The sequence below is a fragment of the Strongylocentrotus purpuratus genome, unplaced genomic scaffold (genome assembly GCF_000002235.5).
Source record: "Strongylocentrotus purpuratus isolate Spur 01 unplaced genomic scaffold, Spur_5.0 spur5_scaffold_7, whole genome shotgun sequence".
NCBI classification, from domain to species: domain Eukaryota; kingdom Metazoa; phylum Echinodermata; class Echinoidea; order Camarodonta; family Strongylocentrotidae; genus Strongylocentrotus; species Strongylocentrotus purpuratus.
Window position 1 is genome coordinate 23,861,361 of NW_022145613.1, and position 24,182 is coordinate 23,885,542.

Below are 24,182 nucleotides of genomic sequence, written 5' to 3' on the forward strand. Positions count from 1 at the left end.
GCGAAATTTCAAAATGTCAAAATGTTAAACCCCCCCCCCTTGAAAAAATCGTGCGTACGCCACTGGTCAGGATATCGTCGGTAAAATTGCGCTGCCGTCGGGAAAAATGAGAAAAGGGAAAAGGAAAGAAAGAAAAAGAAAAGGAAAAGAAAGGATAGAGGAGAGAAGGAGAAAAAAAAGAGAACAAGAAAAAAGGAAGGAGAGGGAAAAAAGGAAAAGAAAGTAAAGAACAGAAAGGAATAAAGGGAAAAAAGAGTAAAAGGGAACAAAATAAAGGGGGGGGGGGTGAAAGAGAGGAGAGAGAGAGAGAGAGAGAGAGAGGGGTGTAAGAGCCTGAGAGAAGAGGGGTGGGTGTAAGAAAGAGAGGGGGATGTTAGGTATAGAGTCGCTTCGTCGAGGGAGCAAGAAAGATACGCATAGTTATGTTGCTGTGTCGGGTCCGCGGTGTCGGTAATCTAGCTCTATCCTCGTGTACTATATCAATTATGTTCTGTCGGTAGGCCGGCATATTTTTACGAACTGTAAATTTTTATCATTTTTTAAACGAAACAGTACAACGAATCGTCTTCTTTCTCTAACAATGTATGTCAAAGCTTTCGCGCTTCTCGCGGGAGCGGCGAAAATAAATTCAGACACGGATTAAGAGTAGGCCCTAATGATTTAATGAAACGTCAAAGCTTCCGCGCTTCTCGCGGAAGGCGGAAACTGAATTCAGACAAGGATTAAGAGTAGAGAACGGTACAAAGAACCGTCTTCTTCCTCTAATATTCTAATTAAACGTCAAAGCTTCCGGGAAATATCAAACTTTGCCTTTTAATGACGCACTTTGAAAATTTCCATTTTTAGGTTCTTGCGAGGGACGCAGCGGTCGACCTAGCAAAAATGTTTGCATTCTGTACTTTGAACAATTTTGAAAACACAGGCAAACTTAAGCCTCTTTCTCCGTCTTTTAATAACATAAAATTGTAAATTTAGACACTTTTTGGTGATTTCTATACATTTTTGAAGAGCCCTTTAAAAAAAAAGGAAGACATTCCTCATTGGCTTTGATTCACCGTTGACCCTTTCATGATTTATGAGGCACTATTGGAAATTATTCATCGTTGTTGTTGCTGTTGTTTTTGTACTACGGTAAGGGCCCTACGTACTGACATTTATACTTTACAATAAAGCCAGTTTAGTTGATCATACATAAGGGATCACATTAATTATTTATAACGCCAGTGCAGTATATAATCTTTATTTATTTATTTATTTATTTCTGATATTTAGACAAGAGGACTCATTATTACCAATAATGGTGGTGGCTTCCATGAGGCCCCGTGTTAAACACAATGAGGTACATTATGGTTTAACAATATATATATATATATATATATATATATATATATATATATATATATGATAATAATATTAATAACAAAATCTTAAACATAAATTCATAACAGCAATACAAAAATAAGTAAGAACAAGACATTATATACAAAGTATTTGGTATATCCTAGTAATAAAAGAATGGTTTGTTTGTTTTGTTTTGCTTTGCTTTTCGTTCAAGAAAACGTTGTTGCATAATTATAATATTTTAATAGAACATTATAGCAAAGACAGTGATTAGTTTTTTAATCCGATGAAAAGTAAGTATTAGCATATTTCGGTAAGTACTAGACCTTGAAAAAAGGCAACATATACTTTGAGAGTTCAATTGTTACAATTAACAACAAAATATATTACAGGATAGTAGTACTGGAAAATATGAAAATTTAATGCATGTAATCTTGTTGCATTGTGCTCCTTAACGTGCAAGTGAGCAGAGCGACAGAGTTGGAAGATTGTCAGTTTTGAATTACTGAAATATTATGGATTCTAAACTCTAAAGAACCCTACAGCCAAATTATCGTATGTTCGAAATTGTGGTTTGTCGATCATGAAAAAAAACGCGGGGCTGCACCTCACCCGTTCCGCGGCACATGGAGCGAATCAAGAGGAGGGCAATATTGCAGGGACGATAATGACCAATACGACTCTGGACGACTCACAAGATCGCGTAATTAAGTTACCTCCGATATTGCTTTTTTGCACGAGGGATTGAGCAAGATCTTCACGTCGCATGTGAAAGGTTCGTCATTAAAATAATTAGTCTAGAGAGAATGATTGATGTTAACCTGTTGATATATGATAATAAATGGATGGATGTAGATTATGAAAGAAATTCAAAATGTTTCATAATGATTTGCAAACTATTCAATTTCAACCGATTTCCGAGGGTGCCGTTGCGTTGCGCGCTGGCGTTGCATTTGATGTGAATCATTGTCACATTTTATTTCATGAATCATGTGCTGATTCTGACTAGATCTAGGCCTACACATCAATTAATAAACATTGTTAACTGCCATTGTAAAATATACTAGTCTACTAATCTACTTTACTATACAAAATGCGTCCTAGTAGTAGATCCTAAGAGTAGGGAGGCCAATGCCCGGGCGTAAGGCTTCTACTAGGGAGGCCAATGCCCGGGCGTAAGGCTTCTACACCTACGATTTGTGCGCTCGTCGCCCACTTCAAAAAATTAGCAAAGGGAAAAAAATGATGTAAAAATAAAAATTGAAGAAAATATGAAAAGAAAATACAATTATACATTTCACAACATACCTATAATCACGGATCTGTAACAGTCTTTCACCATTTGTTGACAATCTTGCAGATTTTGACGTTTTTTAATCCAATAATTGTGGTTGCAGACGACCTTGACGCACTCGCACCACCGACTAAGAAAATCCTAGAGGGCGTAGAGGTTTGCTCACTAAAAACCTTCTCATTGGCAGAAGGTAGACCCTAAAAATATGGGATCCGTTTTGAGTAAAGAACTTTTGATAGAGATCAACATTTCAGATGTTCACAATTGCCACTTCTAACAACTAGAAAATATAAAGAAAAAAGATTATATCTTTTTAAATACAGATTTTTACAAACTGAACATTCGAAAGTAGATAGAGTACGATGTTTCTGTCAATCTTGCGTTGGTTTGAGCCCTATAGCTACATCCATCTCAAAATGAGAAGGAAAACAGTGAACAGTGACGTCATTGTTCGCGCCAAAAATAAAGGGTATTGCGACATAATCTGAGCTCCGGTCAGATCGTGCGGAAAGCGTAGTCTTATTTATAGACCCTAGTACCTTATTCTCACAGCACTAGATACGAGTGTCGTGCAGTAATGTATGAGAAGTGTTAAAAAAGATATTTCAGTAAAAAAAAAAGTCTACGTGAGCAGTCTATACTCCAATTGAGAATTGAAATGAAAGCCATGATTTGAAGGTGTGTGTTGTATGACATGGTTAGTGAGTGTGTATGTTACGTATAGCGAAAGGGAGAGAGAGAGAGAGAGAGTGAGAGAAATATTAGTACACGTACGTTGCATGCATGGATGTGCGCTATGATTGTGTTCGCTGCAAGATGGATTTTAATTGGACCTCGTAACTTCTCGATCGTTGATAATAAGGAATACTCATGAGGAAATCAAATTATTGGAATACACATCTAAGGTAAATATCAAAGAATTATATATATTTCTTTCCTTTTTTGAACCATCGTCTTTGGCTCGTAGTAGTAGTAGAAGATGTAATCGTTCGCACATTGATGGCTGGACTTCAGCCTGCATCGGGGCTTGCCTGTGTCGGTGGAGGGATCAACTAAGAAGAAGGTGTGTACGTGTGCGACCGATTCAAGGCTAGCCGCTGATGAGTGATTGCACTTTCGCGCGAAGTTTTAAACTTCATCATGAACTTTGTCCCTCGGGCCTGTCTAATTATGAACGTAACTTTGCGACATGAAATATAATTGTTTCAAGGCTCTTACGTACGGAAAGGCGTAGAAGGAAATGGCTACAAACCAGCTGGATATCTCCTATTTGATGGAACCTATGGAGTCGGCAGATGGGTGGATTTTCTTAGTGAAAGTAAATGCTTTCTTTTAATCTTAGTTTTAGTATAAACAAATTAGTAATTAAAAAGTTAGATTTGGGCATTGGCCTCCCTACTTCTACACCTACGATTTGTGCGCTCGTCGCCCACTTCAAAAAATTAGCAAAGGGAAAAAAATGATGTAAAAATAAAAATTGAAGAAAATATGAAAAGAAAATACAATTATACATTTCACAACATACCTATAATCACGGATCTGTAACAGTCTTTCACCATTTGTTGACAATCTTGCAGATTTTGACGTTTTTTAATCCAATAATTGTGGTTGCAGACGACCTTGACGCACTCGCACCACCGACTAAGAAAATCCTAGAGGGCGTAGAGGTTTGCTCACTAAAAACCTTCTCATTGGCAGAAGGTAGACCCTAAAAATATGGGATCCGTTTTGAGTAAAGAACTTTTGATAGAGATCAACATTTCAGATGTTCACAATTGCCACTTCTAACAACTAGAAAATATAAAGAAAAAAGATTATATCTTTTTAAATACAGATTTTTACAAACTGAACATTCGAAAGTAGATAGAGTACGATGTTTCTGTCAATCTTGCGTTGGTTTGAGCCCTATAACTACATCCATCTCAAAATGAGAAGGAAAACAGTGAACAGTGACGTCATTGTTCGCGCCAAAAATAAAGGGTATTGCGACATAATCTGAGCTCCGGTCAAATCGTGCGCAAAGCGTAGTCTTATTTATAGACCCTAGTACCTTATTCTCACAGCACTAGATACGAGTGTCGTGCAGTAATGTATGAGAAGTGTTAAAAAAGATATTTCAGTAAAAAAAAAAGTCTACGTGAGCAGTCTATACTCCAATTGAGAATTGAAATGAAAGCCATGATTTGAAGGTGTGTGTTGGTTAGTGAGTGTGTATGTTACGTATAGTGAAAGGGAGAGAGAGAGAGAGAGAGAGTGAGAGAAATATTAGTACACGTACGTTGCATGCATGGATGTGCGCTATGATTGTGTTCGCTGCAAGATGGATTTTAATTGGACCTCGTAACTTCTCGATCGTTGATAATAAGGAATACTCATGAGGAAATCAAATTATTGGAATACACATCAAAGGTAAATATCAATGAATATATATATTTCTTTCCTTTTTTGAACCATCGTCTTCGGCTCGTAGTAGTAGAAGATGTAATCGTTCGCACATTGATGGCTGGACTTCAGCCTGCATCGGGGGTTGCCTGTGTCGGTGGAGGGATCAACTAAGAAGAAGAAGGTGTGTACGTGTGCGACCGATTCAAGGCTAGCCGCTGTTGAGTGATTGCACTTTCGCGCGAAGTTTTAAACTTCATCATGAACTTTGTCCCTCGGGCCTGTCTAATTATGAACGTAACTTTGCGACATGAAATATAATTGTTTCAAGGCTCTTACGTACGGAAAGGCGTAGAAGGAATTGGCTACAAACCAGCTGGATATCTCCTATTTGATGGAACCTATGGAGTCGGCAGATGGGTGGATTTTCTTAGTGAAAGTAAATGCTTTCTTTTAATCTTAGTTTTAGTATAAACAAATTAGTAATTAAAAAGTTAGATTTGGGCATTGGCCTCCCTACTAAGAGTAATGATTGTCCGCATTTTCTCACGTTTTTTTCTTTGGCGCTTTGCGGAGTGCGGGGTTCGCGTTCCTGATCCGCTCGCTGGCGATGCGAAAAAAGGATTCCACGTAATAAAATACCAGAAGTTCAACGTCTACTTTTATGTCTGTCTTCTCGAGGACTTAGCGCTCTTAGCGTGAACGTCTCTGTACAAAGTCAATGTAAAATGCATCAAGAAAATCATTGCAGAACCCGTTTTTCACATCGCCATCGCGCGAATCGGAAAACGGAATTGTCAGCGAAAATGCGGACAATCGTTAATTTTTGCAGACGCGTTTTCTGTTTTTCGATTTGCGCAATGGCGATGTGAAAAACAGATTGACATTTATATTTGTTCTCCTTGTTGTTTCTCCTTTCCAGGATTGTTGTTGGGTGTACAGTAAAAAGATGGCTAACATAGATGCTGCGCAACAGATACTTGGAACAAGTAGTTCTTCTGACAAAAGAATTCCCATAGAACTTTTGGACTATGACTACATTGGGAAATGTACAGATGCAAAAGAACTGGAGAAGATCTACAAAATTCTCAGGTCAGTCCCACAAATTGTGTACCCCTCCACCCTTATAACTTTATTTCCGTTCCCTCCTCTCCTCTTTTTAGTTCATGTCTTTTCCTTGGTTTTTTTTTCATTTTTTTTTTCTTTCCTAGATTATTGTTCTGTCTGTCGGTCATTCTCCAAGCTAAATTTCTTCTCTTTCCAGTAGGCCCTGTTAACAAATTTGTCTCTTATTTATTTATTTTTTGTGTTTTGTGTTTTGTATTATTATGATTATTATTATTTATTGTTTTAATAAGGGGGGGGGGGGATGAGGTTCCATGTTTACAGGCCTACCGGAACCCTGTTGATGTTGAACTCTGCCTTTTGTGAGGAGCCAGTAATTTTAGAAAGCTGACTCTGCTTTTCAAATAATTAATTCAATTTCCAAATGATAGACAATAAGCGGTATACTGTTAAACAAATCCAATACCCAGTAGGACATGCCTGTCTGCCGTCTCTCCTACCCCTTTAAAGATATGTAAATGTAGAGAAGAATGCAAATTGACAATTTGTTCTGTTCATCCTCATTGCTTATTTTGTGTGAAAAGACAATGTTTAAGATTAATTATAGAGAATCTTTCAACACTGCCACGGCTAAAGGAGTGTAATGTAACTCACCACCTCTTTGCTTTTATTATCACCCCACTTGTGAAGGAAAATCTTTGCAGCTGTTTTAAATTGGCTCGTACCTTCCTTTCAGTAAACATCAACATTAAAATAGTCTAACGAAGTGACTATTATGGCCTTCCAACTCTACTCTTTGGCTCTGAAATTTGAACTGTATATCTTTCAGTGCTACTGCCTTGAGTGAATTGAATGGATGATTTATCTTTCTCTTGTTATTTTCTGAACAGGTCTGGTACCGAGGGTTACTACCCTGACCTTGTAGACTTCTGTGAGAAAAAGCTAGCAGACATTGCTCCGAAGAGGTACTATCAAACATTTTTATTTTGTGGTTTTTATTTGTGTACCTGTTTTAAAGTATGTTCTGTTATCGCAATACATGATGGGGGAGTAAAAAAGGCGTTGCTTTTTGAAACACTTGACCTGTACGCCCAGACTTTACTTGAACAAAATTTACAATGATATACCTTCAGTCAAGTATACATCACTTGTTCAATTGTTGCAGCACACGGCAGGAGCGGCTACAGTACATTATTATGTGGACGGCAACATGTTTGTGAGGGTTTACAAACTACACTGATATTGCCTCATCACCCTACATGTTTATTATTGTTTAAACATATTTGTGGCTTAATTACACCCAGTAATAAGATTGATTGATCGATCTGTAATTGAAAAAACAAGTCAGAAAAAATCTTGGAACCAGCAGGATTTGAACCTGCCCATCTTTCTTTCTTTTTTTCAATTACAGATCGATCAATCAATCTTATTTACTGGGTGTAAGCCACAATTATGTTTAAACAATTAACATTTCTCCAAGGAAGCATTACATTTATAAAATGTTTATTATTGTCTTATAGTAAATTACTGAGGAAGGAGGTTACCCCAGCTACGGAGTTTGACCTGGGCAAAGAGGAGTGGACAAAGGTCAACAATGACGTCAAGGTAATGAATATGGCTCTATTATATAGAACAATATTTATTGATTTGTGAAAAAGATTACCGTAATTGTAAGAAAAGTGTTTTGTCTTCTAATGGACCCAGTTCTTTTGAAGATTTGTAAGGCCAGTGGAAGATGGATGTGATCATAGTAAAGGTTTTTTGGTAGGATCTTCTCCATTACTTTAACCCGTTGCATGCTGAAGTCGGCCATTCCAATAGGCTCAGCACAGAAACCACCCAGTTTCTTTCAGCGAGACTGAATAAAATTTCAATTTCAATTTCATTTATTTCTGGTGAATGTTTTGTTTTGCATTTTCATTAAAGGAATGGGCCGATGACATTTCCAAGGAGGGGAGCATAGATGGAGAAGAGGCCACGGACGAGAACTTACCACCTGTTCGAAATAGGGGTGTGATAAACACAGCAGGCAAGAAGGTAATATCAATTATAAATCACCCCTCTTAAATAGAGATTCAAACATCCTGTGCATTACTGGTAACAGAACTATTAAATATGCACAAGCACCTTTAGACTTCTGAAGCGTTCCTCCCATATGCCAGAGTAAACTGCTGAATGAAACAACAACAACAAAAGAAGAAGAGAATACCCCCCCCCCCCCCCCCCCGCCCAAACAAAAAGGAAAAATGGAAAAAATGAAAAAAAGAAAGAAAGTGAGAATGAGAATAATGATATTTAAATAAATGAAACGACAAAACCACAGCGTAAAATTGAAAATAAATAGTATTTAGGTTTCCAGTTTAAAGATTTGACAGTGAACTTTGTTGAGCTTGACCTCAGGATAAACAAGAATGCTTCCCCACTACCTCGTGGTAGTATTAAAGGAAAACAACTCTTTATTTTGGCTACAGTCAATCAATTTTGCTCAGTATGTAATATTTCTGGGGGGTGTTTCACAAAGGTTCTAAGTTGAACTTAACTCTATTATTTGTTCTTAAATATTATGGAGAGCCATTTGCAGCCTCATAATGAAATGTATTCAAAAGCAAAAATTCAAGTATTTTAGACTTTTCATTAATTCCACATCAAGAACATGAAATCTTTCATGATATTAGAAAATATGAATGATTTGAATCAACATTTTATGCCTTCCAAAATAACTTTTACAAAATATTTTCAAGGATGCTAATGGCATTCCATATTGTTAAGTCCAACTTACAAATAAGTTCAACTTAGGATCTTTGTGAAACACCCCCCCCCCCCTGAAACCATATATCCCATTCTACTTGTTACCCCTCTGTAATATTCATCTTTTTATCCCTCACAGAACAAATCTTCCAAGGAGTGGGGGAAGCCGTCGTCAGAGCGGATCAAAGGGTCGGACTTCAAACAGTGGGACAAGTATGATGCTGATGAAGAAGAAGCCAAAGTGGAGGACAAGGATGAAGGCATGAAAGCTGCCTACGAGAAACTGGCAAGAGCCCGATCAGCCACAGAGGCCAGAGCGGAAATTGATACAAGTGGTAATTCATTTATTTATTGATTTATTTCTGATATTTATACAGAGTGGCACATATCACCAATTTGGTGGTTTTCCATGGAGCCCTGTTTTGTATTAAAAATAAACAAATAACAGCAGCAAAAACAAATAGGTAAATACACAAGTATATAAAGAGGTAAAATAACAAAAATGATCATTCAAGAATTATCCTTGACCATTTACAAGAAATATGTGAATTGAATTTTCGAGACATTGATGAGTTATGTGAATCTGACAAGGTTCATGAGCTTGAAAATGAATGGGAAAAAAAATCAATGGTTAATTTGTGTAAATTCTTGGGGGGGAAAAAAAAACTGAGCAATTGTTGTTAATTGTTGATTTCATTGTTCTTATCAGGTATGTCAGACCGAGAACGAGAAGCTGTGGCAAACAGAGAGAAAGACAAAGGAAACGAGGTGAGTGTTGGCATCCATTATGCCATTTTAATTTTTGCTGCTAATCCAGTGTATTGAAGATTGTCACCAGAATTTATATTGAGTCATTTCAAGTTGGGTGTTAGTGTTAGTGTTAGTGTTTAGAGCAGTCAAGAACTCTTAATCGAGCTAAAAATTTGCTGATGAAATTAAAGAGCCCGATATCAATATCGATAGCAAAACACGTAAACACCACTACACCCTACACTAGTTCCATGCCTAAAGTGTCGTAGATGTATAAATTAATGATAACTAAAGGGGTTGTCACATATATGTGAAATAAGGTAGTTAAGCATAGTGGAAGCTTCCGTAGCTTAAATGGACTTGGTAATGTTGTTCAGATTGTTCTAAAGGTTTGAGTGGACACATTGCAGGAAATAAATGCTGTATTGTAATCCATTTTGTTTAATGGTCATTTATACCAAGCTATGAGTTTTCTCTGTAATAGGCATTACATGCTAGCTACAACAAGAATCATGGACAGGATCGGTTTATACCACTCAATTCATCTTTAATTTCATTTTTGTTGTTGTTTTCTCTGTTTTGCCCAGGCATTCCGTGCCAGTGATTACCAAGAAGCTATTCTCTACTATACCAGGAGTCTATCTGTGGTAGCTTCTGCTCCTGCGTTCAACAACAGGTCCCTAGCAAGTGAGTTTTGGGATCAGGCTCCTAAACCCCAACCATTTTGTCTGTGTCCTTAAGGTTGCGAGATGATAAAGGAATAATGATGATAAAACGTAGAGATATACTGAAATCAGCATATGTATTAAAATAATCAATTGGATCACATGGAAATAGGTTACGTTTTTTCTTTTTTATCCTTGGATTATTTCAGGAATATGAAAATTTAAGGTTTGATATGTCGAAAGATTCAAATCGATTAATATTCAGGACTGATAATTACCCGATTTAAATCGGTTCTTCTGATTTTTTTTTTGATTTTTTTTTTTTTTAACCCAATTTTTTTATCTTTCCCCGATTTTTATCCCAATTTTGCTGATTTTTTTCTTATTTTCTCTATTCTTCCCTATTTTCCCCTATTTTTTCCCTATTTTGTCCCAATTTTCTTACTCAAAGAAGAGGGGGGGGGGGGGGGGGGGGGGGGTGGGGGGGGGGGTGGGTGGGGGGGGGGGGGTGGGGGGGGGAGGGGGGGGGGGGGGGGGGGGGGGGGGGGGGGGGGGGGGGGAAATGTTGTAAGATGCCTTTTTTTTCACTGAATCCTCCTTTTTTTTTTTTTTACTCAAGGGGAGCTTGGTTGAGAGGAAAAAAAAACTATTAGTGCTCACTATCACCCCTGAATATTACAATGTTTTCTAAAATCGGGTCGTACAGTGTCTGGCTTTACCTTGTATTACATGTACAATCACATGGTGCTAACTGTTGCTTATCTTCTTATCTTACAGGAATTAAACTAGGAGAGTATGAAGGAGCAGAGAAAGACTGTACTAAGGTGCTGCAACTAGAGCCTACCAACATCAAAGGTAGAGTAACCTCTCTTATATAAACATGAGTGCCATATGGTTGAAGAAGAAGTACAATTGACAATGATAAAGGGCCGTATTATGTGTTTTTAACCATGGCTGTCAATATTTTACTGCCAAGATATTTTGAACTGTCAACCCCTTAATTGCTGAAGAATTCTGTAGGTTTGGGTAATAATTCAATACAATTTCTCCCAAAGACCTTCATTTGCCTCACAGAAAATATTATATTCTTCTAGGGAATACCCTTCCCTCCTGAAGGCCATTATGGTTACATTCATGTGTGTTTGTATATGCATTGTTTAGCAATGACGTTTGCACAGGTATTGAGTAGGTATTTATAGAAATTGGGGAATTTCAGACTTGGGGAATTCCAACCATGTACAATCTGGATTGCGCAATAGTATTTCAAAACACTGTTTTCACATACACAAATGACACAAACTGTCAACAATACAGTAGAGGATCTTTGACATTCACTTCTACTTCAGTTTTATGTAGGAATTGCATGTATTTTAAGACAGGTTTTGTGGTATGACAAACTCATGTAGCTACTAATAACTACACATTCATATGTTGGTGAGTATACTGTGTATTGACATGTATGATGTAATGTGCTATATGAATATAACATTATTGCTGTTGTTATTATCATTATTAGTTTTAAAATTATTTTCTTATGATTATTTTTTTTATTATTATTATTATTATTTTTATTTTTATTTTTATTATTATTCTTCTCCTTATTATGATTTTTACTATTATTAATGCTATTATTACTACTATTGGTAGTAGTAGTATTATTATTATGTTCATGTTTATGTGAGAGGATTTGTCTGTTCTAGCCTATTTTTTGAATGGCATTAAAATGTAAAAAAATTTATCTGTAGAATACCTATATGCTTCTAGGCATGCATACCTTTGTAATGTAGTAATTGATCTGCCAGATTATTATTTGCCACTCCTCAAAGTTATTGTGTATTTTAGTTTAAATGATCTGCTATTGCTATTATTTCAGTTGTGTATAGTAGAACTTCAGAGTAAAACTATTCTGTAAAATGTACATAGAAGATCAGGATGGTAGTGATCATAATATATCTTGAAGTATAATTATTCAATAATTAATTTATGCAGAGTTCAACCACTCTTAATTTTTCACTTGAAGATTGATAAAAAATCATTGCACACTTATGTTTGCAGCCCTTTTGCGGAGAGGAACAGCCAGGAAATCTCTGAAGAATTACGAGTTGGCTCTCAAAGATCTGCAGGCTGTACTTCAAGTAGAACCCAACAACAAGCAGGCTTTGGTAAGTGCCAGTTATCATGTTGGTCTGAAATCTTTTACAAGGCAATCTTGTATGGAATATTGTCTCCATTACTTTATTGCGCTCGATTGGGGTGTTACAGACCTGCCAACCAGTACGATTTAGTCCTATTTAGTACGATTTTTAGAAGCAAATACGACAGTACGATTTTCCTTAATAAAATACGATTTTCAAAAAAAAAAAAAAAAAAAAAAAAAATGATTTTTTATTTTTTTTATTTATTTATTTTTTAATTTAATTTTTTAAATTTTGTTAAAATTAATATTTTGTGTGTGCATCCGCCATTTTCAATGGCAAAATGTCCATTCTGTCCTGTAAAGTATCCTACAAGTATCTCACATCAGAAATTTGGGGATGTTCATTGGTTCATCAAACACACCAGTCATGACAAAATCATGCATATTCAACCAATGATCAATAAAAAAAATTCTTTCTGTAGGTAGAAACTGTAAGAGGCATTGATCCGCGTAACAATCCGTGTTTATTTTCAAGAATACAACTTTTGTCAGTAAAATACAACTTTTGGGACTAAAGAATACAGTTTTTGAATTCCAGAGGTTGGCAGGTCTGGTGTTATTAATATATGTAATAAGCCATGTATTTTCATTTAATTTTTTCATTTTCGAATTCTTTATTCGCTTAAAATTCAAAAGCACATATATACAAAATCAAGGTTACAATATTGAAAGTAACATGATATAAACAAAATACAAAACATTTATACAAACAAACAGAGTTCAGTTGTATTGCAGTGATGCAATAACTCCAATGAGAGAAGCAAAAATAGCAATGATAGTTTTGCAAGTAAATAAAGCTACAACAAAAATTGCAATTTTGTTTCAACAATCACTCCCTCCCCCTTCCCCCTTCCCCCCATCCCCCTTCCCCCTTCCCCCTTCCCCCTTCCCCCTCCCCCTCCCCCATGTCCCACGCAGGAGGAAAGCATCACTGTCCATGTACAATTAATTTGTCAGGATAGAAAAAACACATTTTTTTCATTAAGCCTCATTTTACTTTGATAAACTTATTAAAGACCGCAATGTACACTAGAGTCACAGAACAAAACTTAATTGGAATACTGGAAAACTAGGATATTTTGAAAGGGTTCACAAGTTATGACTTCTGATTGAAATGTGAAGTGGAATCTAATAAGTAGATTCTGCATGTATTACTATCTTTCTGTTACATTAAAAATAAAAGTGCTTATAAAGCGCTTACCTTCGAAGTTACTAAGCGCTACAACATACAAAATACAATGAAACATTTACATATTTAAAAAAACAAAATACAGTCAAACCTGTCTACAGCGACCGCCCAAGGGAAACACAAAAAGTGGTCTTCGTAGACAGATGGTCTTTATAGACAGGTTCCTTTAGTACATGTTTCAATGAGAAACCATTTTCAAAGGAAACAAAAAATGTGGTCCTTGTAGACAGGTGGTCTTTGTAGACAGGTGGTCACTAAAGCAGGTTTGACTGTATATACAAATAAACCTACAAATTACAATACATATGGAAATATAGTACACATTCTCTGTGTTTTGAGTAATTTTTATTTTGTGTCTGTTTTTCCTTAGGACATGGTGAATGATGTTGTGACTAAGATGGGGAAGGATAAGACGCAGGTCGGGGACAAGCTTTCGAACGGTGAAACCAAGGAAACCAAAGCCAAGTCTGGAGGCAGGAGACTAGTCATCCAGGAGGTGGAGAGCGGCGAGGAGGAGGACGATGAGGAGAATGGATCTCGACGCCAAGCAAGCAGTGGCACCAGTGAAACGGACGGTGGCACTTCCAGCAAGTCCAAGAAGCCACCTCCTTCATCTGATGCCTCTACTGACCTTGCTCAGGCCAAGAATGCACCCCAAACATTGAAAGAGGTACCAACACCGACCCCGCCCAAGCCTGCTCCATCCCTTCCTGGTGCAGTGGTTTCTCTCAAGGATGATGGCAATGACTTCTTCAAGCAGGGGCAGTATGGAGATGCTAATGATCGCTACAGCAAAGCCATCATGACTCTGGAAAAGGGTGAGCTCTCGGTCATTTAAATGATCATTTAGATCTATCTGTTGACATCATTGTTAATTGTGTTAATCATCAAATGTGCATTAATTTTGTTATCTCTGAATTCCATCTAAAAAAAGAAGAATATCTTTAAGTATTATGTTTATCAGATCAAGAACATTTGTACAATTTATTTGTATGCCTCAGTTACGTAGTAGCTGGAGGCATTATGCCTTCGGGTTTGTCCGCCTGTCCGTACGTCCCATTCTTGTGATCGCGTTATCTCAAGAATCGATTAATAGATTCCTGCCAAACTTGGGTCATGTATGACTGTATGTATCTTGCAGAGCCAATGAACTGATTAGATTTTGGGGTCACCAGGCCAAAGATAATAGAGTCATGCATGTTTATGAAAAATAGCTTGTAATCACAATATTCTGAGAACCTTTTAATGAATTACAATCAAACCTGAATTTTAAAATTGCTTCTGTTTTGGTTCGTAAAATCGCTCTATGGAGGAGGCATCATTTTTTAGAATCTCTTAGAGTTTTCCTTTATTTGCATATTTATACGTTTAAAACTAGCATTTATTCAACCGTTCTCTGAAGCATTGATTTTGGAGTTACTCACTGATTAACTGTTAAGTAAGGCCAAAGTTTAAAGCTTATTTTATACCCTCATTCAACTGTTTCAACAGACAGGGAAGTGTACCCCATGGGATTGTCAACTCTATTCAGCAACAGGGCATCCTGTCATCTCAAGTCCGGCGATCCCAAAGCCTGCGTTGAGGACTGCACATCGGCTCTTGAACTTAACCCCAACAACGTCAAGACGTACTTGAAGAGGGCCCAGGCGTACGAGATGCTTGAAAAGTTAGTGATAAATATAGGCTTTTAGTTATTCCCATCGCTCTACAATAGGAACTGGGTTGGGGTTTACTAGTGCTCTAGTTCTTTCCAACTGCAGTTACCCATGGTATGCAAATCCATTTCATTTTTTTGGTTCAAATTCTAGTTTTGAGAGAAGTATAGTATAGAGTAGATTAAGTTTATTCCTGTTTATCATCTGTTTTTCACTTACATTAAAGACCGTCAACACTATTGGGCCAGAAGGGATTAGACCACACAGCGAGGTCACTGACAGGTGGCTTTATCATTAACTCAGCTCTCAACTAACATAAGAAAAAAGAGGATGATGGGGGACCAACAGGCACCGATTGGGGAAGTTTTCTAAATAGAGGGAGCAAGTAGCGACAAGTAGGACAGTGGGGCTTTAAGAACAATGTAGTTGAGTATGTTGCATATCATTTTCTATGATGCTATTCTTGTAGCATGAGCTCTCAAGTATTCAGAATATGCCTTTCCAAATATATTCTTGTCTTTCTCCCTGAATAGGTACGACTATGCCTATGTAGAATTCAAGACAGCGATGAACTACGACATGTACAATACCAATGCACAAAATGGAGCCAGCAGGTAAGTAATTATGCATAGTTCTAAATCATTGATTCACTCCTTTTACATGGCATGTTTGCTTTGCCTTTTTTTATCCACATGGATTTAATATATTTATTTTGTCAAAATAACCTGTTTTGATTTTATGATAAGTCAAAATGTCTAAAAGAAGAAGGACTAAATAAAGGCAAAGGGACAATATTTGCATCCTCTTTTCCTATGATCGTGTTCTCTCATATGCTCATTCGTATTCGTTATTCATTCCCATGTGTGCATGCATTCATTCATTCACTCATTTAGTCACTTCCTTGTATCGATATTACATACAGGATGCTACCCATTTTGAAGGATAAGCATGGGAAGCAATGGAGAGAGAAATTACCCTCGGTACCCAAATTTCCCAGCGTTCCCTGGCCAGCCTATGTGACCTCTAACCTTGGTTCCTCCACCACCCCCGCCACTTCTACCACCACCACCATGACAACAGATTCAGGGACTCACACCGGCTCTGTGTCTACCCCAGCACAGGTGCAGTCCACCAAACCAGGTGAGTACAGCCATCCACTATTATTATTATTATTATTGAATTAAAAATCAATTTCTTTGTGAAAAGAATGTTGGAAAAATGTGCATATTTGCATCATTAATTAGACATAAATTAAAATTAACGATATATATATATATCATAAATTTTACTAAGCATTCTTGATTAGTACATGATAAGACACAAACACGCCAAGTTTGGACAAAATCGGGAATCATCAAAATGATAAGAAATATGGCCCAGTCTTTGTAAAGTTACAAGCACTGTACACAGAAAGATGTATATGGGACTATACAACACATGCGTAATATCTATCACGTCCAAATAGATAAACTAATTTACCAAATATATCAATAAGTAGGCGGCTTCTCGGCAAAATTTGTATCATCACGTATTGGTCAAAACATATTCTTTCACATGATTGGTAATGAAGCTAGCATTTCATTTTTTGAGAGGGGGGCATTTCCAAACTGGTCTTTACCTTTAAAACTACAGCTAGATCAGCCTATAATATATACAATGGCATAGCGTCCTTTATCTGTTCATTCATGCATTAAATAGAGCTCCGTCTCCCAAACATTTGAAAAAATGTTTCATACATATCAAAAAGAATATTGCACCGTGAATGTTGATGTGTAATGAGTGTTTTTTAACATATGTGTCCAAATGAAATGACTTCATGTTTCATTTGAGCTTTGCAATGAGATTGAAAAGAAATGTTGGAAGCTAACTTTTCAACAGCAGGCTGTGTTCAGATCAGTCGGGCCTTTTTTTGGTTAGATGTTTAATGAAATAAAAGGGAACTTATCTAGACCATCACAAGGAATGCATTTGAATCCACTCTGCTTTTTACTTTCTACTTGTATTGGTCTGAAGTTTGGTGTAGCTGTCCAAACAAAAAAATATGAACCCATCCAATCTTTTACTTTTCTAATTGCTTTGAAATTTGATTTAGCTGCCAAAACCAGTACTGCACAAATCACACCCCCTGTGGCAGAAGTCCCTTCGTCATCGTCATCTACCACCCCTTCTGCTGCAAAGGCCACACCCAGTGCCCAAAAGGGAGCTCCGCCCTCTTCTGAAGGGGGCGTGTCATCACCCAGGAAGACCACTCCTACCGGCAGTCCTTCCCCTGCATCACCATCACAACCGTCACCAGGAGGAGCAGGGCAGAGGAAGAGTGCTCCGGATAAACCAAAGACGAAGGATGAGAGGTTCCAGGAATTCAAGGGTCAGGGCAATGACCTTGTGAAGCAGGTATTGTGGTTCATCTTCCTCCTCCTTCTCTTCCTTGTCATCATAGTCATCATCATTGTCATCATATTTAGTCTTGACTAAATTTCCTTTATTCTTAACATTAGTAATAGTATCTTTAATCATCCTTATCATATTAATCACCTTTACTGTGAACATTACTGTCATCTTTCATCATTAACGTCATCGTCATCATCCATAGCCCTCAAAATTAATTCTTTATGCTTACTATCATTTCTCATATTTCTTATGTTGTTGTTGCTGTTCTTCAAACTTGCTTTAGGTGCTCTCTTTTCTCATTTTGTTGATTCAGTATATTTAAAAGTACTATGTCCCATTTATAGGCCCCCAAAACGAAAATGTTAAGTTCCACCGGCATATGAAAGATAATACTAATTTAGAGCTGTTCTCGACTGTTGGTTGTTGAATTGACTTTAGGGTTTGAAATCCTTTTAGTAAATAGTTGTGATTGTCAGACCCTTATTCTCAAATGTTAAGTAATTACACCTCCATGCAATAATACTTTAATCAGAGATATGCCAAACACTGTTCTGTATCTTTTATATGGTAATTCTGTTTTTCTATCTCCAGGGAAAGTACAGTCCAGCCATCGGCTGTTATAGCCGTAGTATAGAGGTAGACCCTAGCCAGGCTGTCAGCTACTCCAACAGAGCTCTCTGCTATCTCAAGCTGGACCTGGTAAGAAAACACTCTCTCTGCAAGGAAATTCTCTTGGGACCTGTTTCACAAAGCCTTTTTTCAATGACAAATTATAAATAACAGTGACAAATCTGCTGATAACCAATCAGAAGCAAGGATTTTAGTAGCTTATAACAAAACTGTCATTTGTCGCTGATGATAGGTTTTGCGAAACACCCCCTTGGTGTTTTGTCTAAGATAGAATCAGTAATGAAATATTGTTTTCATATGCTCTGTAATTTTTTTGTATTGGAAGTCATTTAGCTCATGAAGTTTCGTATATTATGTTTTATTCTGGGAAATTTCATTTTGAACTGGTAATTGGAATCAAAGGAGATCAGCGTATGAAAGCAGTAGGACTCCTATTAACATAATATTCTCTTCTGTAGGTTATTTTTCTAATAAATATTAATATAAATAAAGATTTACTTTCTTGATTACCTACATAAATGCTACAGTACTACCCATTATAGAGGTAAATCTAACATTGCAGGAGCTCTCTTTGTGAAAGTCTGTACTGAACCATTTGTTTTAGTCTTTATTTGAGGTTTGGAGATGGGTCTGACTCCCCACAAACCAATACAAAAGAAGGGGGGGGGGGTGTAAAAAAAAAAAACAATCCTGAGTAGGATGAGACCAATAGTTGTATATTATTTTTTATGTACCGGTAGTATACAGTGATACAAACTGTTGAAAGGAGCCATTTGCAGACTGTTTACTGAGTCTAGACCCTATTAAAGTAAATTGGAAAACTGCAGTGCTCCTTGATCTATTAAAGACAACAGATGTTATCACTTGACTGAGGTGAAGCCATTTTCTTACAAATGATCTTATTATGTTACTCCGTCTTCTTACTTTACCCATCACCCAGCCAGAAGATGCAATCGAGGACTGCAACGAGGCACTGAAGAGGGACCCCAAGGGAATCAAAGCTCTCTATCGCAGAGCCCAGGCAAGAAAGGTAAGGAATAAGTTACTTTGATGGTTTCTTAATGTGAGTCGTGGCGAAGGGAGCATGGTCGTGTCGAAAAACACTTACTCCTGCTACAGTGGCTACCTGGTAATATCCTACACTTACCGAACCATGGACCTTAAAATCCGCCCAATCCTATGCAGTCCAATGTTATGCAACAACCCCATGTGAATCATTTGCTCTCAAAGAAAAGGATTGTAATAAAATTGAAATTCAAACAAAAATATGAAACTACTTATCAAATAAAAGTAGATTTAGTGGAACCAATTTTGATGAAACAAGTTCTGGCAACATTTTTAAACTTGCTTAAGCTTGGGTATATAGAGGGCAGCACACTGAGCCAACGGGTAGTGTCCCTAATATGCGTACGTCTGTCCGTACAGGAGCGTAAAACCTGCTGGCTTAGAGTTCGCCAAGTTGCCTACTTCACGAACGACTATAAACCGACGCATCAACATCTTTAAGCAATCTCTATCCGACATATTGTGAAAATCTTGTGCCAGTTGTCACAAATAACAATCCCTCCTGGTTTCTTTTAGGAACAAAAATTATTGAGAATATAATTTCATGATGTTGTACAGAGTTTTCCTCTTTGTCTCTTTTTAGATGTTGGGCAGCTTCCGGGAGAGTGTTAAAGATCTGATGGATCTGCTCAAAATAGAACCCAACAATGCACCTGCAAAGAAGGAACTAGACATTGTGAAAGACGCCTGGAGAAAGGTGAGTGGTGCTTAGTAACGAGATGGAGGTAAAAGAAGGAATGGAGAGAAGGATAGAGTGAAGGAGAGAAGGATGGAGTGAGGGAGGGATGGAGAGAAAGATAGAGGGAAGGAGGGATAAAGAGAAGGATGGAGGGAGGGATGGAATGAGAGATGGAGTTGGGGAGGGAGTGAGGGATGAAAAGGAGGATGGAGGAAGGGAGGCACGGAGAGAAGAATGGAGTGAGGGATGAATAGAATGGGAGATGGAGCTGGTGAGGGAGGGAGGGAAGGAAAGGAGGATGGAGGGAGAGAGGCATGGAGAGAAGGATGGAGTGAGGGATGAATAGAATGAGAGATGGAGCTGGGGAGGGGGTGAGGGATGGAAAGGAGGATGGAGGGAGGGAGGCACAGAGAGAAGGATGGAGTGATGGATGAATAGAATGAGAGATGGAGCTGGGGAGGGAGTGAGGGATGGAAAGGAGGATGGAGGGAGGGAGGCACAGAGATAAGGATGGAGTGATGGATGAATAGAATGAGAGATGGAGCTGGGGAGGGAGTGAGGGATGGAAAGGAGGATGGAGGGAGGGAGACATGGAGAGAAGGATGGAGTGAGGGATGAATAGAATGAGAGATGGAGCTGGGGAGGGAGTGAGGGATGGAAAGGAGGATGGAGGGAGGAAGGCATGGAGAGAAGGATGGAATGAGAGATGGAGCTGGGAGTGATGGAAAGGAGGATGGAGGGAGGGAGGCACGGAGAGAATGATTGAGTGAGGGATGGATGGAATGAGAGATGGAGCTGGGGAGGGAAGGAGGATGGAGGGAGGGAGGCACAGAGAGAAGGATGGAGTGAGGGATGGAAAGGAATGAGAGATGGAGCTGGTGAGGAGGGAGGGATGGAAAGGAGGATGGAGGGAGGGAGGCATGGAGTGAAGGATGGAATGAGAGATGGAGCTGGGAGTGATGGAAAGGAGGAGGGAGGGAGGGAGGCACGGAGAGATTGATTGAGTGAGGGATGGATGGAATGAGAGATGGAGCTGGGGAGGGAAGGAGGATGGAGGGAGGGAGACACAGAGAGAAGGATGGAGTGAGGGATGGAAAGGAACGAGAGATGGAGCTGGTGAGGGAGGGAGGGATGGAAAGGAGGATGGAGGAAGGGAGGCACAGAGAGAAGGATGGAGTGAGGGAGGGATGGAATGAGAGATGGAGTTGGGGAGGGAGGGAGTGATGGAAAGGAGAATGGAGGGAGGGAGGCAGAATCGTTAATACCTCTCCTCATTCATTTACCTCAACTGAATTGTATTTATTATTTATCACTTTGATTTGTTTTGTCTTCTTTTCCAATATAAATTACACATTCATTCATACAAACATGAGGTTATGTTTTAAGTTTACCTATTTTTATAATCCCCACATTGACATTTATTTGTTTGTAGTCTAATGTTATTCTGTATTTCTGCTTTTGTTCTCGTTGATATTTGTCTTCCAAATCTTTATTTTGTCAGTAAAGTGTTAAATAATTGTTTTGTATATTTTTATTGAAATGTGGAAAATAAATCAATTCAATTTTTTTTAAAAAGTGAAAGTGGAAGTATGGTGGGTAGATCTGGATCTGTTGGCGTATCTTTTGGATTCATTGTAAAAATTTACCTCGCGATTTATTCTTCTGTTTTCCTTTAAAGTGACCGGGTAATATTGCCTTAGATTCTGAAACAAAATCCTAGATTTAGCTTATGCTGTAATCTTAATTATAAACTTTTAGGTCAGTCAGGAATCCCATGACTTTTCAAGCCGATTACCCGTCTGATTATCAAGATATTTATGATTGGAAATCGAAATGAGTATGGTAAAACTGGTCACTCAAAGTTTTTTAATTTTTTGAGGCACTTCATGATCATTTTGAAGCGCAATTTTTACGGCTTCAATATTTCACCATATCACAGACACTGATAACACATAGGGCCATGCTTCTCAGATTTAACATTGTTAAACGATGCCTTTAATGTTGATAGGACATGAGGGATAAGCAGAACCAGGCAGCTCAGGAGAGCAAGCCGAGCGAAGGAAAAAAGAGTGCAGAGAACGGCGTAAACAAGAAGAAGAAATCTGGAAAGAGAATGCAGATTGAGGAAGAGGATGCGAGTAGTGATGAAGATAAGGTGAGTAAAGCTTTTTCTCAGTGTATACATTTAATACATTATGAGCTTTATTATGATGACAGTGATGATGATACATGCAGTGGTTGTCCAGGTGTCATCGTCAGCATTTCCAACTTTCAATATATCGCTTCTGCAACCATTATTATCACTTGTGCCATCTCTGGGCTTTATTTTGTGAAAAGTACAGGATTAGGGTCAGGTTGCCATTAGATTGTGATAGGTTTAAGCTTAGGGGTGGGATCAAGCTTAGGGATGGGATCGAGTTTAGGTTGAACGTAAGAATTTGGGTAAAGTAGGAAGCTGAGGCAGAGCAATTGTTGCAGGAATACACTTAGTGAGAAAACAAAATTGACCATGGAGTGATTGTTGCAGTAGGAGCATTATCCTGTACAACCACTTCCACCTTTAACTGTATGTTTCCAAAATAGGAGCCAGTATCCACAAAAAACAAAGCTCACACAACCTCTCAACCAGGAAGTCACTCTGAGGGGAGAGCAAAGTCGGCAACCTCATCACCAGCAACTGAGAAGGGAGTTGCAGACACAGGCAAGAAAGAGAACAGGAAGAAGGATTCTACTGCTGCGGAGGAAAAGGGGAGAAGTTTGACAAGCCATCGTCTTCAAAAGTTGCCAATGGTGTGCCAGCTCAAAAAAAGGTTAGCTTGCCAGCTGATTTTCAAGAAATAAAAAGTTGATCCATGCGAGCTTGGAAACTATTTTAGTATCTATCGCATGTTTATCTCAAACATCCAAGTGATATATAGTGTTGAAGGTATAGTGAATGAAATCAGGAAAATAGGGTAGTGAAAATTGATATCCAGTTTATACATCATTCTGTTAACCTTTCCTCTAAAGATTGTAGATAAATGAAGGAGGCTCTATATTATATTATAAGATAATGACGTCGATCTTAATCAAATGATTGGTTGAGAGCGTACACGTAATTTTGAAAATGACCGGTCATTATCAAATGTTAATGACCGGTCATTATCAAAATTTCATAAAACAAATAAAACGTAATCTTATAAAACAAATAATACACATCATTTTGTTCGGGCATTAGTAAAATAACCCACACTTGGTACCTTCAAAACAGTCCAAACACCCTCGGCTAGAGCCTCAGGTATGTTAGGCTGTTCCAAATGTACCTTGTATGGGTAATTCTTACTGATCACTGCTGTGTATTATTTGTATACTAATGTATGTGTATATTCATCTCATGATTTTCTTTGGCACTCTTTTTAGATGACCGCCTATGAATTCATGCAAGAATGGACATCACTCAAGAAGAGGAAGAACGTAGAGGGCCATGCCAGACTCTTGAAGCAAGTCCAGCCGCATGATATTCCAAAGGGTAAGAAACAATGGCCCATTTTCGTAATGAAATCAAATTTTTTCAAAGGCTGGTTCAAATTATCGAATATTTGTGGGGCACCACAAATATTAGAAATGGTGATATTTATGGATATTTCAGCCAACTCTGAACCAATTTTGATCAAACAAAGATGATTTTGTCATTTAACCCGTTCAACTCGGGAACCGAGATTTCTCGGGTCCCGAGGTACGTACTCACAAACGGGAACCGAGATTTCTCGGGTCCGAGCAAGGGCTTCTCTTATTGCAGAAAAGTACATCTATTCACCTTCTAAATACAATAAAAACTACCTGTATACAAACCTTGAACCTTTGGCTACATGCATCTCATTTTTTACCGACTGTAGATGCGTAATTTTTGTTTTATTACAAGTTTAGCATGAGAATGCACGAGTCCTCTTTCAGGATATTCGTATAGAACACATGCAAGTCAGTTTACGTTATTTTCATAGATTTTCGAATTCGCTGCTGCTAGCTAGCTGGGTCTACAATGCCTAGGACTGTGTAAGCCGGACATAATGATTTTACAAGCAGCGAATTCCACACTCGCTCTGGATACCTTTGTACTCGGCACGCGCGGATACACCGTTCAATGCATGAGCC

The 24,182-nt window shown here is 38.1% G+C and overlaps 1 protein-coding gene across 1 annotated transcript in view; it reads left to right on the forward strand.

Annotated features, from left to right (window-relative positions):
- The first annotated feature begins 2,021 nt into the window (after nucleotides 1-2,021).
- Nucleotides 2,022-24,182, forward strand: part of LOC100890285 (sperm-associated antigen 1) — a 29,587-nt gene continuing 7,426 nt past the window's right edge. The window contains exons 1-21 of the mRNA XM_030974479.1: nucleotides 2,022-2,116; nucleotides 5,940-6,109; nucleotides 6,973-7,047; nucleotides 7,603-7,687; nucleotides 8,009-8,119; nucleotides 8,970-9,165; nucleotides 9,540-9,598; nucleotides 10,168-10,267; nucleotides 11,023-11,100; nucleotides 12,301-12,407; nucleotides 14,002-14,449; nucleotides 15,123-15,297; nucleotides 15,820-15,900; nucleotides 16,209-16,426; nucleotides 17,379-17,680; nucleotides 18,269-18,376; nucleotides 19,248-19,337; nucleotides 19,956-20,069; nucleotides 22,060-22,206; nucleotides 22,635-22,865; nucleotides 23,451-23,559. Coding sequence (XP_030830339.1) covers nucleotides 5,967-6,109; nucleotides 6,973-7,047; nucleotides 7,603-7,687; nucleotides 8,009-8,119; nucleotides 8,970-9,165; nucleotides 9,540-9,598; nucleotides 10,168-10,267; nucleotides 11,023-11,100; nucleotides 12,301-12,407; nucleotides 14,002-14,449; nucleotides 15,123-15,297; nucleotides 15,820-15,900; nucleotides 16,209-16,426; nucleotides 17,379-17,680; nucleotides 18,269-18,376; nucleotides 19,248-19,337; nucleotides 19,956-20,069; nucleotides 22,060-22,206; nucleotides 22,635-22,865; nucleotides 23,451-23,559 — 2,977 coding nt within the window. The 5' untranslated portion in view covers nucleotides 2,022-2,116; nucleotides 5,940-5,966. The remainder of the gene's footprint in view (nucleotides 2,117-5,939; nucleotides 6,110-6,972; nucleotides 7,048-7,602; nucleotides 7,688-8,008; nucleotides 8,120-8,969; nucleotides 9,166-9,539; nucleotides 9,599-10,167; nucleotides 10,268-11,022; nucleotides 11,101-12,300; nucleotides 12,408-14,001; nucleotides 14,450-15,122; nucleotides 15,298-15,819; nucleotides 15,901-16,208; nucleotides 16,427-17,378; nucleotides 17,681-18,268; nucleotides 18,377-19,247; nucleotides 19,338-19,955; nucleotides 20,070-22,059; nucleotides 22,207-22,634; nucleotides 22,866-23,450; nucleotides 23,560-24,182) is intronic.